This window comes from Palaemon carinicauda, chromosome 24 (genome assembly GCF_036898095.1).
Source record: "Palaemon carinicauda isolate YSFRI2023 chromosome 24, ASM3689809v2, whole genome shotgun sequence".
Classification (NCBI taxonomy): domain Eukaryota; kingdom Metazoa; phylum Arthropoda; class Malacostraca; order Decapoda; family Palaemonidae; genus Palaemon; species Palaemon carinicauda.
Window position 1 is genome coordinate 108384960 of NC_090748.1, and position 18665 is coordinate 108403624.

At 43.4% G+C, this 18665-nt stretch overlaps 1 protein-coding gene across 4 annotated transcripts in view; it reads left to right on the plus strand.

Annotated features, from left to right (window-relative positions):
* LOC137618269 (uncharacterized) overlaps positions 1 to 18665 on the plus strand; it is a 61355-nt gene that overhangs the window by 14693 nt on the left and 27997 nt on the right. For 2 of the 4 annotated variants that reach the window (XM_068348438.1, XM_068348439.1), the window contains exon 4: positions 67 to 11182. The exons of the other annotated variants lie outside the window; for them this stretch is intronic. In XM_068348438.1, coding sequence (XP_068204539.1) covers positions 588 to 10214 — 9627 coding nt within the window. In that variant the 5' untranslated portion in view covers positions 67 to 587 and the 3' untranslated portion in view covers positions 10215 to 11182. Of the gene's footprint in view, positions 1 to 66; positions 11183 to 18665 lie in introns of those variants that run through there. 4 annotated transcript variants of the gene reach the window in all.

The following is an 18665-nucleotide window of genomic DNA, read 5'->3' on the forward strand; positions in this document are numbered from 1 at the left end:
AGTATAAGTTACAGTCCCAGGTTGATATACTCGCTCTCATACAGTGTGTTTTCTGCTCTCTTGCAGGTTGACGTACTGTAATTAAGTGCCTTCTCGTGGTACTTCTGAGAGAAAAAAAATGGTCAGGCCTTGCGTACCACAAAGTTATGAGGACATTATTTGCAAACAGTTAGCCCAGATAACAGCAAACAAAATGATAATAAAACCAAAATGAAGTCTCCCAATATGGAAGTTAGGGAAACATTTTAGAAGGATGTGTATAATGGTCAAAATAGCCAAAACAAAAGTGTAACCAATGAATGATCCCATTGGAAATAACGATAGTATAATTAATGTATTTTGGTAGGGCATCAGAATGTGAATTTTAGTGTATTAGTGTTATGTAAATATTTCCTCCGTAGGGCTAGGAAGAGGTTTCAGTAACCCTTGAGTATGTTTCTAGGCACAAAACTTAATTTCTCAACAATGCCATTACAGTATTGGCAAATGCAAAACATCGTAAACATGACCATAGTAAACCAATTGTTTATCATGGTTAGGTTTCGCATGTTTTAGAAGCACAGCACTGTGTTTGATTGATGTGAAAAATGGGTGGACTAAGGAAAAGAGAGATGGCGGTGTGTGGGGTCTGTAAAAGAAAAGTGTGGAGTCAACATCTTAAGAGACACTTGAAACAACATTCTGAAGATAGGGCTTATGTATGCAATTCATGTGGCTTAGGTTTTACTCATAAATGTGCACTTAAGAGACATGTAATTACACATACATGCAAGCCATTAAAGCTTCAGAGAGATCATGGGTCCGAGTCCATTTTAACTGAAGCAGTTAGTGTATTAAAAGAATCTATTCCAACTGCGGTGCTTCAAGAAGGAAATATAGTGAACCAGGAGACCTCAGGGGACGCTTGTATGGCTGTTCCATCTCAGAAAAGCAGTGAAGCAATTTTGGAAACGGTGGATCCTTCCAAAGAACAAGAAAAGAAGGATGTCGAATGTGAAGTTTGCCGTGGGAGGTATCCTGCCGAAGTGTTTGATCAGCATCTGAAGCAACACGCGAGAGAAAATAAGAAATTCAGATGCGAGTTGTGTAGAGTGGTTTTCTTTCAGAAGAATGATCTGGTGAGTCACAGGAGTAGAAATGACTGTAGCCAAGTGCCATTCATTGTCAGTTATGAAAGAAAAGCTCTAAATAGTTCTGCTAGGTCATGCGAAATCAAGACAGTAGAGTGTGAGATTTGTCATAGATATATAAATAAGAATATGGTAAAGAGACACAAGCAGATGCACACAGAAGAAAGACCATTTAAGTGCGAATCTTGTGGTTGTGGGTTTAACTTGAAAGGTAATATGACAAAGCACCAGCGGTTCAAGAGATGTAAGCTGGGTCCCCCTATCAGGGTCCGTCAGTCTAACCCTGTAATGGGAGTAGTCAGTCGAGAAGTTTCCAAAGTAAATGAAGTCATAGAGAAAGCTAGTGTCAAAAAGCAAAGATTGGCAACAAGCAGGTGCTCAATTTGTCACCGATTAGTTCACGGTCACTTTATGAAACGTCACTTGAAGCAGCATGCTGAGGATAGGAAATACAAGTGTGTAAGATGTAGCTTAGGGTTCAATCATAAACAAGCACTTAACAGCCACTTAGCAAAGAACACCTGTGTTATTTCGGATCGCATGGAAAGTGTCGAGAGAAAATGCGACAATTCGGAGTCTGTACATAATGTTTCTTTATCTTATCCTAGTGATAAAATAGATGGAGGAAAATATGATTCTAACGCTGAGGTTGTCAAGAAAAGAATACAGTGTCAAAACTGTGGGACGTCATTTTCCAATAGATCCAATTTATACCGGCACTTGAAAAACAAGAAATGTGGATTGTCAAGTATTGACGAAATCCATGAAGAGAAGAACGTAGGTCAGTTGGTCGGCAAGTCTGAGAATAAAATTTTGCCTACTAAAATATCTTCAAGTAACGTTTGTCAATACAAAGAAAGTGGTAATAGTATTTTGCAGTCAAAGAATAGTTCATCTGGCAAAGTGATTGTAGATGATGTAGATGCTACAAAGGAAACTTGTTTGATATGTAGGAAAGTGTATTCGTCAAAACGGAAGCTAGAGGAACACATGGAGGAGCACTTATTCAGGAAGATGTTCAGGTGTGTCTTGTGTCCAAAGAAATATTTCAGTCTGGCCAAGTGCAGGAAACACATGCGGTCGGGACACGCGCAGGTCAGCGACAGCGCGTGTAGATTGTGTAACAAAGAAATTGATAATTTTGTTGAACTTGAAGATCATTTGTTTTATCATAGGTGGGACAAGATTTACAAGTGCGTGCTATGCAACAAGGTTATTTTAAAACAAACTTTCTTGAACAGTCATCTGGAAACTCATGCTGGGAAGTATGGTGAAAGCAGTAGCAAACATAAAACTCTAGAGAGCACAAAAGGAGCCTTACAGGGGAACATAAATCCTGGCTTACACTGTTGCACAATATGCAAGTTACTGTTTTCCAGTCCGAGTAATTTAGCTTCGCATATGAAGACTCACGTTGCAGTAGGGTCATCGTGTAATGACAACGAAGGAACTCTGGTAAATAGTATTGATGATGTTACTGTTTTTATAACTGACAGTAATGAAGAGGAAGATACAGAGAGGAGGCTTGGGCATGATTTAGAAGGCACTACAAATGGTAATAATCAAAACTCTGATCCTCTTCGTGACTGCGAAGGGGATTTGTCTGTTTTTGGTGATCAGGGTACTCAAATTACGAACGACGAATGTTCTTCTTATGCTAGAAGTGGCGTTCTACCCAACAGCGAATCGAGTACTTCCGTTATTTCAACTGCAGTTGACCAGCATGGTATGAATGGCACCAGTTCTAGAATGGGTAGCACTGAAGAAACTTTTTCTGAAGAGTCTGTGGCCTTTAGCGAATGCTCGACATCATCAAACTATGCAGTGGTTGGGGGAGAAGTGTCAAACGTTGGTGGGAATAAGGAGGACCGAATTATTGAAGGGAGCAGTGAAGTATTTCAAAATAGAGTAAAAGAGGTAACTGTGTATATTACTGAAAGTGGTGCACAAGAAACTGGATTTCATGATGAAATAGTAAATGAATCTGAAGTTAGAGGCAGTGAGAATTCTGATCCCCTTACTAGAGACAACGTTGTAGATGACAGTTCGTATTCAGGTTTTACATGCATCATTTGCAACGAGCAGTTCTTAACTCGCGGCAGTCTCGAAGTGCACATGTCAACGCATGTCGAGGGACGCTTCCACATTTGCAATGTATGTGGCGAGAGTTTTAGCCAGAAGAATTACTTGAGGAAACACATGGCAGAGCACGGAGAGAATCAAAAGTTCCGATGTTCTGTTTGTTGGGTTGACTTTCTGTTCGATTCTGATCTTGCCAATCACATGAATACGCACGTTACAAAAGCGATGAATTACGATTGCATCGATTGCGGGAGGAAATTTATCAAGAAGAGTGGCCTTGTAAGACACTCTGCTGTGCATTCAAAAAACCGACTGTTCAGGTGCGATCTGTGTCAGTTAACTTTCGTTTCCAAAGATTCTTTACATCGGCATTTGAAAAATCACACACAAAACGAGCAAGAAATTGGAGTTTCTGCTGGAGAAGGATCACAAATGGTATTTGATCGTGATGCTGAAAGTAGGGAGAGGGTGGGGAATCTCTCCCCTTTATATGATGATGGAAAATTAGAGGCTAAAGAGAATGATGGAGCCAAAATGAATTGTCCCTTCTGTGGAAAAGTTTGCAAAACCAGAGGTTCTTATACACTCCATCTCAAAATTCACTCAGCTAATCGTAAATATAAGTGTGAATTTTGTGATCGGAAGTATGGCAGTAAGTTAAAGCTGAGAAAGCATATGAAAAAGTATAACCATAAACACGAGCTACAGCTATTCCAGAGATTAAGTGCTAAAGGTGAATTTACGAGTGATGAAGGTGAACTTGATAACGGTGAAAGAACAGAAACACACACATCGGAAATTGTTGATGAAAGTGCCGCTGACGGTAACCATATTTGTGAATCGACATTCACAAAAAAAGTTAAGTTGGATGCGCATTATAGAGACAATTCTTTTAGTAATAACTTAAAAAATGGCTGTAAGGAGCCAGACATGTCATCCGGTATGGAGACCAGTGAACTCTGGAATAATTCTGAGATTGTTGGAGATCCAACTGTTGGTGAATTGAGGGAACAGAATAACAGTGTTGTTTGTTCAGAGACTGAAGACTGTGATTCCTTTAGACTAAAATCTGAAAAGTTTGTCTGTGGCATTTGTGGCATGAGATGCAAGAAGAAGAGCAGTCTTGCGCTCCATGTGAAATACCATAAACCTTTTGAGAGTTGCAAATGCAGTTTGTGTGATTTAACTTTCCCTGATCTGATTAAATTACGCCAGCACGAAAGAGAGCACAGGAACATAGAAAAAATTGAAAGTTTGTCGAGTGCCGACGAACAGTCTTCTATATTAGATGAGGGAGAAAGAGATATGAATGGGGAGGATGAAGTAATGTATGATAACACCTTGGAAGGTGATCAGAATATGCAAATAGACCTGAGTTGGAGTTTCACTCTCAAGGAAAAACCTTCGGAGATGCTTAGCGATAACACTGTCAGTGAAAGAGATCCGAGTTCATATAGCCGTCAAAAGATGGAAAGTCATGGGCCTAGTGGTATAGAATCAGAAAGGTATCAGTGCGGAGTATGTGGTAAGCAGTGCAAAACAATCAATAGCCTCATACTTCACCAAAAGATGCATTTATCGCACAAGGGCTACGATTGTAGTTTCTGCAGACTTACTTTTACGAGTAGGCTTAAGTACCTTAAGCATCAGAGTGTACATGAACAGAGTAAAAGTGGGGATGAAGTGTTTGACATGGAAGCGAAATTGTCCTCTGTAACAGACAAAGAAAAAGAAAAGTGTAATGTTGAAGATGTCAAAGAAAGCTGTGGTGTTAATGGTTACAGTTTTCATTCTAAGAATGAAAAATGTACCGAGTCTGATGTAGCATCTGAGGAATACAACTGCAGGTTTTGCTCTCTGACCTTTTCAAGTGAAATAAAACTTCAGGACCATGCATGCAAATATAAAAGATATGAAAATGATAAGGGAGAAGCTAACAGAGAAGGAAAACCTCCTCCTTTAGTGATTCGAAATAATGTGAATGAAATTCTTAAAGAATCAGAAGACCATAGGATAGTAGCTGATGCCAGAGATGTCAGCGATTTAGAATTACTTACTGGTACTGTTGATAGATCAGGAGGAGGAGGAAGGTATGTCTGCCCAACATGTGGGAAAAAATGCTCAAGGAATAACAGCTTAGTACTTCACCAAAAGGTCCACTCATACTTCAAGCGATATACGTGTAGGATGTGTAGTCTTGTTTTTACAAATAAGGTCAAACTTTATAAACATCAGAAGATTCACAGATTGAAAAATACAATGGAAATGGACAACACTGAAGTGGGATCGCCTAATGTATCAGAGGAAGTCAGTGATGATAGTGGTTTTAACGGAGAAAGGTTTAAGGAAGGTTGTAGAATCGAAGATGTGAGAGGCTCGCCTGAGGTATTGAACAATGTGTCATTAGATGATGAGATCAGTAGGAGCAGTGAGAAATCTTTGTCAGAAAGTGTTGAATATACGTGTAATATTTGTTTGAATAAATGCCTGGGAAAAAGTGCATTTATTCACCATCTTCAAATGAATCACGGTGATTTTCAACTTGGACTTGATGAAGCTGTAGATAAGTTTGGTACTGTAGAGAAGAATTCATTCACTGAAGAAACACCAGATAGTGACGAAATTTATGGACTTAACAGCAATTTTGCCTCTGATTCCATGTATACCGGGTCATTGGCCGAAAATGAGAGATTATTAGGACAGCCGCAAACGAATCTAAAGAGTTCGATTTCGCAACGAAAAATATGTTATTGCATCATATGTAAGATAGAATTTAAAAGACCCTCTGGGTTTGCAAGGCACATGAAAATTCACGGAAGCGTGCGATATGAATGCAATGTTTGTTTGAGGGTCTTTTCTTCCAAAGGGAAATTGAAAAAGCACAAAAAATGTCATCTCCAAAGAAAATTTTTGAGCAGATCTATTTCAGAGAAATCTTCCCGTTTCATTGAGCAAGAAAAGCCAAATGATATGCCAACTTTTAATGAGCATTTAGATATGGGGAGTGGAGTAGGCGATGAAGTGGTGAAAGAAACGGTTCCAGGGGAAAAGTCAAATGTTTGTTCTATCTGTGGAATGGAATTTCAGAAGTCATGTGGTTTAGCAAGTCACATGAGGACCCATTCGATGGCCCGTCCCTACAGTTGCAACTTTTGCGGCAGGAGATTTAATTCTCTCGTCACCATGGAAATGCACAAAAGTAGAAGTCATAAAAAAAAGTCATCAGTAGGTAAATTGAAAAAGCCAACCATTAAGGTTGATCAAGAGAAGCCTTTGGAAAGGCATAACGAGGATGTTGATGATCTGGCTTCGTTTAATGACAGTAAAGGGAGTGAAGTTAAGACGGGTTCTTCCTTGTATCATCCTTGCACATTTTGCGGGTTAACATTTCAGAGACCGTGTAGTTTGGGTAGTCATCTTAGAGTACATTTGAACAGTAGATCCTATTGTTGTAGTCTTTGTAGCAGAACATTCAAATCAAGTGTTGTTCTGGAAAAGCACGAAAGACTTTGTCACAGAAAGAAGGTTGCAGTGAAGAGTAATGATGAGGGAGAAGTCAGTTTTAAGGAACAGAAAGAAACTGAAAATACAAATAATAAAAGTGAAACAAGCACTAAAAGTGGAGCATTAGTTGAAGGCCAATACAACGATTTAGTCAATTTGAGTGATCTTTCTTGCAACATGTGCGGCTTACAGTTTCGGAAAGCGTGCGGACTTCAAAGCCATGTAAGGACTCACTTAAATAACAGGCCTTATTACTGTAACTTGTGTGATAGTACATTTACCACAGCTTATACACTGAAATCTCATGAAAAACACAGGCATAAAAAGGAGCAAGAAGAATTGTCTGTGAAGGATGGTGGTATTAAGAGGGATGATTACTCTGGTCCCGATGTTGATGATTTATCAAGTATGAGCAGTCACATATATAGTCCAAAAGAAAGAAAGAATTTGCATTTAGATAAAAAGGTCCATGCTTGTGAAATATGTGGTACAAAATTTAGCAAATCGTGCGATTTAGCGGTCCACTTAAAAGTACATTCTGATGGGATTAGTAAGAAGGAAATAGAACCATCAAAAAAATCTTCAGAGGATCAGTATAAATGTCACATATGTACGGGAAAATTTAGTGATGATGAAAGTTTCAGATTACACTTGCGCTCTCACGAAGAGGAGGATGAAATATTAGAGGAGGAGGGTGAAAACTCTGCATTTCTATCAAATGAAAAGAAGCACAGTTGTAAAATATGTGGCAAGAAATTTAGACATAGTGGCAATTACAAAGTACACATATGGTCTCATGAATATAAAAATGCTATGGGGAAAAAGGATAAGAATATACCTAAAGAGCCCACTAGTAAGGCGGAAGGAGAGTTGGAACAAAGCACTGAGCAGAGTAAACTTTTTGACTACATGGGGATGAAGAGGACGAAGTCAGGACACATGAAGGTCGAGTGTAAGTTATGTGGTAAACTGATGGCTCATAGAGGCAATTTCGTTACCCATATGAGGGGCCACCGTGATAAAGGGGAAGTTGAAGCCCTTGGGAAAACTGAACTAGATGATGTGAAGGATAAAGCTGATGTGAACGGTAAAGCTGATGATGTGGGTCATCCAATAAGGTGTAGTAAATGTAACAAAAATTTCAAGTCGAAATGGGCCTTAGATCGTCATGTTCATGTGCACTCAAAGATTACCATCGGTGACAGCTACAGCTCACATTCAAATGGATGTGATTTAACAACTCAAGAACATGATCCTTCACCTTCAAATAATGCTGATAGTCACATTGTTGATAATTCAGTAACATCAGATTTTAATTTGGCTTCTTCTTCAAGGGATTCTATTGATTACACTAAATGGGAAGGAGAAACATCGACTCTTTCCAGAGATTCAAACATTTCTCCAGAGAAGGCTGTTGGTCCTAGTCAAGAGTATCATAAGATCAAGTTAGAATCAAGAACTTGCAAATATTGCTGCAAAGTGTTCAAATATAGATCAATTTGTGTCTATCATATGGCCAAACATTCAGAAAAGGATTACAAGTGTGCTTTCTGTAGTAGAAGATATTATTATAAGAAAGAATTCTTGATACACACTCAGAGCCATGAAAATGTTTTAGATTCTGATAGCCAGGGCCGCGGAAAAGTAACCAAGCAGGAAATATCATCTGATGGTAATTCTCAGACTAAATGGGAGAATAATACTGGAATGCAAAATATAGTTACAAAGGCCCAAGAGAGGGACATTAATTTGTCATGTCGCATGTGCGGAAAATATCTGCCCACCCACAAAAGTTTTCGCAAGCATCAAAGGATTCATTCGCAACAGACTAAAAATAGATGTGGCATTTGCGTTAAGAAGTATAAAAGTCGGTCTTCTTACCGTAAACACATGAGAATTCACCACCCTGAATTGGAAGGTAAATGTTCCTATTGTGGATTTAAGTGTGATGGTAGTTGTCAGTACAAACTGCAGGAAACGGATAAAGTTGACATCAACGAATCAAACGAGAATGAAGGACTTGGAAGCGAGGCCTCAGCTACACCACCTGCTCCTCTAAGAGGATTACGAACTAAAGGTGACAGGGGAATTTCTCATGGTTTGAAAGCAGAGGAAGGCAGCAAAGTTAGCATGAAAAAGAGGAAAATATGTGAAGTGTTACCTTCATCTTCTGGTATAGAATCACCAGGAAGCACAAATGATATCAATGATGAAAACCTCAAAGATTATGTTGCAGCTAATACTATTGTAGATAATTCCAAGGCAAAACCATTCATATGTAGTATTTGTGGCAAAGGCTTCAGATACATGAAGTACATCAAACTGCATATGGAAGTGCATTTAGAGCAAAGATTTAAATGTGAAATTTGCCATAAAGGTGCAAGAAGTGCACAGAGGTTGAAAAGACACATGACAGTACATCAACTTGGGAAGAGATTTAGGTGTGAAGATTGTGGGTCAGCATTTACGCAAATGTCCTCTTTAAAGAAGCATTGTCATATTTTCCACAGGAATAAAATAGAAAATATTGATTCCCCCGAGTTGGAGAAAAGAATTGAAAGCAAGTCATCAGAAAATGTAAAATCAGATGTATGTACAGAAAAATTGCCATCTCAGGAATTCTGCGACAGCGAGGAAGGTGTTGCTGAGACCCCAAAAGTTTGCGAAAACATTAATTTGGAAGGGAATGAAGATGACAGCACTCTTGACAATAGATCTTTGTTTGGAAAAAGCAATTTTGTATGCCACATCTGTGGAAAGGTTGCTTTATCTGGGAGTCATTTAGATTCCCACATGATAAGGCATTCCCAGGAGAAACCTTTCAAGTGCCCATTGTGTCAGAAGTTTTTCAAAAGGGATTACACCGTCAGAAAACATATCAGAGAAATTCACAATGCCAATCCTAATCAGTTTCATCCGAAAAGTCTCACGTCAAGTGGGAGGGACATCACTGTTGATTTACCGTACAAGTGTTCCATATGCGATAAAGGTTTCATTTACGATACTTCTTTGAAAGCCCACACGATGTTCCACATGAGGGAAAGCTCCATGTTTTCCGGGGAGTGCGAGGAAGAGGTTTACGAATGTGCTGTGGAAACCAACGAAGATGATGGCATCCTGTCCATTGAGTCTGTCAGGTTAGAGGATACTAATAAGTATTTGAAAGAAGAAAAGGAATATTTTGTCGAAGACATGGCAATTGATATCAAAGAAGAACTAGTTGATGACATCGAGGAAGACTATGAAGATTTAATGCCTGAGGAATTCCTGCTTAATGACTTTGATTTAATGGAGCAGAATGCACCGGAACATCTCAATTTCACTGGAGAAATTGATAGTGTAAGTGAGAGCATAGATTTTTCTAATTTTAGTGAAAGCTGTATTTTCGGGGATGAGTCCGGGAACACTGAAAATTATTCCGCATTTTCGTCAGAAAAAGAGCAAGGTAATTTGTACATTCCAGAGAATATAGAAGCTAGTTGCTCTTCAAAGTGCTAAAGAGAAACATATAGACGTTTAGGGCTGCTATATGACCACTTGTAAAAAGTTCAAATTTCTTTACAATTTAAAGTATATCTGTCAAATGATTTTATATTTTTTCAGTATAGATTTATATACAATTTGTACTGTGCACACATTGAAATTGTCACTCAGTATGTTAAGTGTGCTAAAAGAAATTTATGAAATTTGTGAATAAAGAGTTGAAGACTGTAGAGGAAATAGGCTAGGGAAATGTTTCACAAGAAAATTTGACCTTATAGAAAGAAAAAAAGGATCCAGTAATTTGTTGTGTGGAAATTCGTATGTCAAAATACTGTATAAGGTTCGTAGTACTTAGATGCTTCTCTTAAGAAGCACAGCGAGGAAAAGTCTACCTAATATCTTTAATGTCTTAGTTATGTGTGTAACATTTTTGTAGCCTCTTTTTTTTCCCATATTCAATGTAATGTCGGTATAGATCAGTACTCCTTTTGAATTGATAGTTTAATTCAAACTGATGTTATTGATCTCTATATGAAAGTTTAATCTGTTTTTTTTTATGCATATACTTGTAAAGTTTAGTTTTTTTATCCATATACTTCCTGTGAAGCTGGAGGAGTTTGGTGAGGAATTATGCAGACAGTAACTTAATGATGTTTGTCTTGTAGATAAAGATTAGCTTGTTCAGCGAAACCAAAGAGTTTCAAAGTCTCCTTGAGCTTTTTATGTGCTTTTACAGTATTGTGGTTAACATAGAATTGTTATAATGCTTTTACCGTATTGGAAGTCTGTAGAATGTACATTGCAATTAGGTTAAAAAGATTTATCGATCCTTATGTAATTGATAATAGGGTTAGAATGTGAAACCTCTGAATCTTAGAATTTAGAATAAACCTGATACATCTCGATGTTAAGTCTTTGAATATGAATATGTAGCTCGCCATTTTCACTGAAATGACGTAATAAATTACGATATGCTTTAAAAATGGTATTTTATTTTACGAGAGACCAGGTGTATAAAACTTCTAACAGAAATATTCCACATCAGTTTAAAAGGTTGATAAGGTCTGAAAACTAAACTTCTCTTAGACTAATATAAAAACTACAATGGTTAAGTGTTTGGGTTTGAGTCTAAATGTACTGTACTTCTCATTGGAAATTACTTTTATAAGTTTTCTATGATTGTAAGTTCCTATAAGTTTATTTTAGGATTTTTTTAGATTATAATAATATTTTCATTTTCATTTGATGGCTGCTTTTCCGCTCCTATACAGCAGGAGAACCCCACTCTCTACAGGACCTCCGCTGTCGTTTTACCTTGTTTGTTCAGATTATTTATCGTTTCAGATCACGTATTGTTCATTTACTGTTAAATCGTCACTGTTGTAAGCCTTTAAATAAGAAAGTCTTCAGTTTCCTCTTGAAAGCCTGAATGTCTTCAATCATTTGAATGTTTCGTGGGACCTTATTATATAGTCTTTGGGCCACATATTTAAAGGCTCTGGAGCCTAAAGTAGACATATATCTAGGTTCCAACAGTCTGAAGCCATCTGTAACTCTTCTCGTGTCGACACGATTTATTTGCTGCGCAATATGCCGCAATTCTCTTTAGTATCTTGAACCCGATGAGTGTTACGGCAATTACTGAATTCCTATTGACCATATGCATTCCTGATTGCACTGATTTTTTTTTTTTTTTTTTTTTTTTCTCTCTCTCAAGGGGGCCATCGGTAACTTGCCTGGTTTGCTAACCAATATTAAACTGAAGTTTTATTTATTTGTGAATGAGATCATGGTAAGGGGTAGATGGAGATGGTTTGGGCATGCTCTTCGCACTCCGCAAGAGAGGATCGTTCACCAACCATTTAACTGGGCTCCACCATGTACGAGAAGAGTTTGAAGACTCAGGCCCACATGGCTTGGGACTATGAAGCATGAAGAGATTATGAATGGAGAAGTATTGAGATATAAGCTCAAGATAGAGACAACTGGCAAAGTCTAATTGTGGTCCTTTGCGTCGATAGGCGTAGGAGATGATGATAATGAATACCTTCATATCTGTCAGCCAGAATTGGCTCATATAGTCATTCTATGGATTTTGGTTAGGGTAGAGGATGAATATTTGAATTCAGTTCATACTGTTTTTATTAATGAATAAAAGTTAATTGTAAAACTCATTTGTTCCAACACAGAGTACTTATACCTAGAACTATTTTCTTAGGAGTTAATGGTAACTCTTCTCAACCGACCAGAATTTTGTGTAGTTTACCCTATTCACATTTTCTATGGGTGACTTCAGGCGGAGTGATACGCCCCCTGAGGCGACCCGGGATCAGAGAGCGTGCTAGTTCAGGTCGTGCTCCTCAGTAAGTTTCTGGTCGCGACGTGATTCACATCCCGCCGCGTGCTCTCTTACCCAGTGCGACCCTTTGTGTTTACCACGTGGTTCCTGTGCCCGTATCCTTACCCCTTTCCTTTGTGTCTCTTGGTGTTAGTGTTTTCATTATGGAGCATCCACGCCATTGCCCTGGGCCTGTGGCTGGTAAGTCTTGTGGGGCTTTCCTTTCGAATTCCGAGGTTGACCCACACTCGTGTTGTTCGTCATGTAGGGGCAAAGTGTGCTCTCCTACTGCCACGTGTTCGGAGTGCGAGTCTTGGGGCGAGATTCAGTGGATCCTTTATGGGACTAAGAAGAAGAAATCGCCCAAGAAAGGTACCGCGTCCTCTGCTTTGGTGTCCCCGGATGCCTCGTCGGAACGTGGTTCCCTTCCATCTTCCCCTACCCAGAGTAGGGTTCGAGGTAAGTCCGTTGCGGGGAAGCGGCCCATTGTTCTTCCCCAAGAGTCTGAATTACCTGTGGGGGAAGCTTCTGATGTATTACAGGCATGTGTGGGGCCTGAGGGAAGTGCGGGAGAGTGTGTGGGAGACGAGGTCCTGGTGCCCGCAGGGCCCGTATCTACCGAAGACCCGATGTGGGGGAAGTCAGGTACTACCTCTTCTCCCCCATCTTGGGTGTGTGTTTCAGGTACTTCGGCCGCCAGGGGGGATGCCGAGAAAGGCCTTTCGTCAAATTCGGACCCCGTCATTTGGGATATCCCTAAAACACCCTGCAGGTCACCCTTCAGACTAGAAGAGGAGTTTGACCATTGGATCATCCGGAAGAACGTTCCTCGGTCCCCCCCAGCGCCCTCGGCGACTCTTCCGCCCATCTTCATGCAGCCTGTGGAAACAGAGGTTCGGCATGGAGTAACCCCCTCGGAGTTGGACGCCTCAGGTGGTTCGGCGGATTCCCTTTCCTCCTCGTCTTCTTCCTCGTCCGTAGATTCATCATCAGAGGACGATTCCAGGTCCGCGAGGAGGAAGCGCGAGAGGTCCAGGAAGAAGTAGTAGTCCCGCTCCCGTTCAAGACAGAAGAAGAAGGAGTCCAGACCATCTAAGAAGAAGGCGAAGAGGAGTAAGTCTAAGGATTGGGTGAGTATCACGGTGCCCCGGAGCGAGCTGTTTAAGGTCACCACAGCCGCGGCCGCTTCCGGGTGGCTCCCTAGAGCCTCGTCCTCACTGTCTCTCCCCTACGGACAAGAACCTCACCGAGGGAGGCCTTTCCAAGCTCCCCACGAGCCGCCGAAGTTGACGAAGGCCTCCGCTGCCCCTACTCTGGGGAGGGAGGCGCTCCGTCAAGTGGAAGGCGTTACGCCAGCCGCAGGCTCCTTGGCTGACTTCATTAAGCTCCAAGGGCGCCCTTCGGCTAGGGATATTCCCACAGATACGATGATGCCTGCAGGGCAAGGCAATCCCATGACGGATACCTTCGCCTCTGCTGGTCCGCCCGTGACACGGGCAGGCCCATCCAACGTTGCTCCCCCTACTGTCACCGATGATACTCGTGCGGAGGGACTGGTGATGGAGGCCCTAGTGGAAGGAGGGGAGTGCTTGTCGGATGACATCTCCTCCTATCGCAAAGTGTTGTCCTTCATACGACGGCACCATAGGCTGGATGAACCAATGCCCACCACTGAACAGACCTGGCTCTCTGGACTTAGCAGGTTGGTGGAGAACCCTATTCAGCAAAAGCCCACCTTAGCTCTACCCTTAGCTCCCGACGTAAGGCTGGGTATGGAGCATATTGATAAGTTCCTGGACGGCCTGGCGGATGCCCCTAGGAGTCAAAGTGCCTCGAAGCTGCTTCCGGGACTGAGGGCACAAAAGAGGTTTTACGTGCCGGAAGGTCGTCGGGGAGGACCCCGCACAACGGAAACAGCCATCACCTCGTTAAACCAGGGTGCCGCTGAAGACAGAGCGTCCACGGCCCCTGCGTGTTTTTCCCCTTCGGAGACCTCCATGATGGCCCAAGACCTACTCTACGTGTCCTCCTGGTTGCACTGGTGGACGTTAGTTGTCTTTCAGGCCTCTCATGATTTGTCCCTGCCAGAAAACCAAACCTTACTGAGAGAGCTAATTAGCTCAGGTGGCAAAGCCTTAAAATTTTTATCCTATCAATCTCTCTCCCAGGCTACCAATTGGGTCCTGAGGAAGAGAGACACTATTCTTAGCAAACTAGTGAGGAAACTCCCGGACCGAGAAGCAAGAAAATTGAGAAACTCCTCGATCTGGGACAAGGCAATCTTTCCCCCTTAAGTTGGTGGACGAGACGATGGAACGGGTGAGGAAGATGAAGGACATGGGAGACCATAGACCTCCCCTTATGAGGCGCCCACCGCACAGGAGGGCCTCCGTGGATGGCCCTCACACTTCCCGTTCCTCTCCAGCCCAGCCTAGAGGACAGCCACCTGTGGCTCCCTGGATGCAATCAACTCAGCCCCCCGTGGAGGTGCCACAGCACCCCAGTCTAACTTTAGACCGTCCTACGGGAACTCAAGAAGAGGTCGGTCCAGACGCCCCTCCAGAAGGAGATAGGAGGCGAGGCCCCCTACTCCTACAAGAGCCTCAAGTAGGGGGATGCCTCAGATACTCTTGGCAAGCATGGCAAGATTACGGTGCGGATCCCTGGATGGTGACAATCCTGAGGGAAGGTTACAGACTACCCTTCTTGGCGGAACTTCCCCCGCTTATTCCAGCCCTTCAGGTGGAGTGGCTGATTCTCAAGGACCCCTTGAAACTGGCAGCTCTGCAGGAACAAGTGTCGTCCATGATCTCCAAGGGAGCGTTGGAACTAGTCGAAGAGCCCGGCCCGGGGTTCTACAGCAGGCTCTTCCTAGTGGAGAAGGCAACAGGGGGATGGAGGCCAGTAATAGACCTGTCGGCCCTCAACAAGTTTGTGGCGAAAACCGAGTTCAAGATGGACACTGCCAAGACAGTGTTGGCCGCCTTGAGGGAAGGGGATTTCATATCCCTGGACCTCAAGGACGCCTACTTCCAAATCCCCGTCCATCCCTCCAGCAGGAAGTTTCTCAGGATAAAGTGGGATTCCCGAGTACTACAATTCAAGACCCTTTGCTTCGGACTGTCGACGGCTCCTCAAGTGTTTACAAGAGTCTTCACGACGGTTGCCGTTTGGGCTCACGAGCAGGGCATCCGTCTGATCCGGTACCTGGACGATTGGTTGCTTCTTTCAGCCTCAAGGGAAGAATTGAAGGAACAAGGCGAGAAGTTACTTCTTCTCTGCGAGGAATTGGGTATCACGGTCAACGTAGAGAAGTCCCAGCTAATCCCCTCCACCAGGATGACCTACTTGGGGATGGTCCTGGACACCCGACTAGTGAGAGCCTTCCCCTCGTTGGAGAGATTGGAGAACCTAGAGCGAGTTCTGCAACCCTTTCGGTTGGACCAACCCAGGAGGGCCAAGGATTGGCAGAGGTTGCTGGGCCACCTAGTGTCCTTGGAAAAGTTAGTGCCACAAGTGAGACTCAAACTTCGAGCGTTGCAGTGGAACCTGAAGGAACATTGGAACTAGGGGAGAAATCCCCACAAACTGGTTCTGGTCTCCCCAGAAACGAAGGTAGTCTTGCAATGGTGGCACGACAGGAGGAACACCGAGTTGGGGATGCCCTTCGCCCCCGACCCTCCGTAAGTCCTATTGTTTACGGATGCGTCGAAGGAAGGTTGGGGCGCTCACCTACTTGACCAATCGACAAAGGGAAAATGGTCGAGCGAAGAAGCAAAGCACCACATAAACGTGCTAGAGATGATGGCTGTGCTGAGGGCGAGTCGAGAATTCGTTCATCTCCTCCGGGGGAACACAGTAGCGTTGATGTGCGACAACGCCACAGTAGTAGCCTACGTTAAGAAGAAAGGGGGTCTAAAGTCGAAAGAACTATGCTCGTTATCGACAGAACTTCTGGAATGGGTGGCAGAAGAAGGGATCGAGTTCACAGCAAGGTTCATCCCGGGAAAGAGGTACGTCCTGGCGGACGGCCTCAGCAGAGTAGGCCAAGTAATAGGGTCAGAGTGGACTCTACACCCAAGCATAGCTCAGTCAGTCATACTGAAGTAGGGTTCCCCAGTAGTAGACCTATTCGCCTCACGTCTGAAATCCCAATTCCCCGTGTTCTGTTCTCCAGTCCCAGATCCGTCAGCGGTGTTCGAGGACGCCTTCCAGCACCCTTGGGACGGCCTCGATGTGTACGCCTTTCCCCCCTTCGGAATGATACGTCAAGTCCTCAACAGAGTAAGGACAACAGCCAACCTTCAGATGACTTTGGTCGCGCCTTGGTGGCTGGAGAGGGAGTGGTTCGCAGACCTAAAAGAACTGGCCCTTCTTCCTCCTTGGCCGCTCCCGGACAGGCCAGACCTTCTTCGTCAACCCCACTTCCAAAGGTTTCACGAAAACCTTCGGTCCCTCCGCCTTCACGCGTGGAGGTTATCGAGCGGCTTCAGAAGAAAGATGGATTCTCATCGTGGACCGCGACGAGGAAATCGGGTTACTTAAGGCGGTCCTCTATCGCTGTCTACCAAGCGAAATGGGCAGTCTTCTCGAAACGGTGCGCTTCCCGTAATATCAAGCCCTTGAGGGCCTCGATCCACGATGTGGCGGACTTCCTGGTGTATCTCAGGGACGATTTGGGCTCTTCCATTCCAGCAATAAAAGGAGTGAGGGCAGCCTTAGGTCAAGTCTTCCTCCTGAAGGGCATTGACTGGGATCCTCCCGGCACATCTCGATGCTCATCAGGAGCTTTGAGCAGTCATGCCCCTCACAGGAGGTGAGGGTACCGCAGTGGGACCTAGCCATAGTACTCAAAGTCCTATCAGAACCTCCCTTTGAGCCCCTCAAGGACATCCTGGATAAGGAACTCCCCCTCAAAACGGTCTTCCTATTAGCCCTAGCTTCGGTGAAGAGGGTTGGTGAGTTGCACGGATTATCGTACGAGGTTTCACACTCAAAAAGGATGGCGGGACGCCTCCTTTCGGTTCGTCCCTAACTTTGTGGCCAAAAACGCAGAACCCAGCCTGTTGGGATCCTCGGTTCGAGGGCTTTTTAGTCCCAGCGATCCCTAGGTCGGACAACCCTAAAGATTTACTCTTATGCCCTGTCAGAGCAGAAAGAAAATACCTTGAAAGGACTTCCAGGCTCCGACCGGAGATCAAGAGCCTATTTTTCTCAACCGGTCAGGTGAAGAAACCAGTCTCTAAGAACTCGATCTCCTTTTGGTTGCGACAGGTGATCAAGAGAGCTTACGATGTTTCGGGAATCCCTCTTCCAGGTAGGCCAAGGCCTCATGATATTAGGGGTCTAGGCACCTCCCTGGCGTTTGAGAAGAACATGGCCGTGGGCCAAATTCTGAAAGCGGGTACCTGGTCCAGACAGTCCACTTTCACGGAACATTACCTGAAGGACTGCTCTAGGAAATCCTTGGACGGGGTTCAACCTTGGCCCAGTCATATCAGCGCTGCAAAAGATTTAAAGGTCATGGCCCCAGGGAAACCGGGGGTGGTAGGTCATGAGACACACTTTCATCCCTTACCTTTCCCCCTTATCATCCTTAACCTTACCCTTAATCCCCAGCATGGGCGTGAATCAAGAGGCCCTGGCGGCCAGGATATACGTCTTCAACAAGAAATACGTCTCAGAAGTAATGGTTCAGAGGTAAGCCACTTAGACACTAAGTTAGTTTTTTGGGTAGTTTCCCCTATTTTCATTCAAGTTTCTAGTGGAGGTCATCGGAACCTAGTTCCCCTTTGAGGTTCCCCTTTTTCGCCTGGTCGTGCTCCTAAACCGTCAGACCCTAGTCCCTGCAGGACACTCCCTCCTCCAAAAGTTTGTCTCCTAAGAAAGTAGTTCTAGGTAAGTACTCTGTGTTGGAACAAATCACAAATTTTTAAGTAATTTGTATTTTTCCTAACATACTTACCTAGAACTACTTTCGGGTTATGGGCCGCCCATCCTTCCCCGAGGGTCCTGCAGGGTTGAGGAGAACCCTTTTTGGCTACGAAACTTACTGAGGAGCACCACCTGAACTAGCACGCTCTCTGACCCCGGGTCGCCTCAGGGCGCATATCACTCCGCCTGAGGTC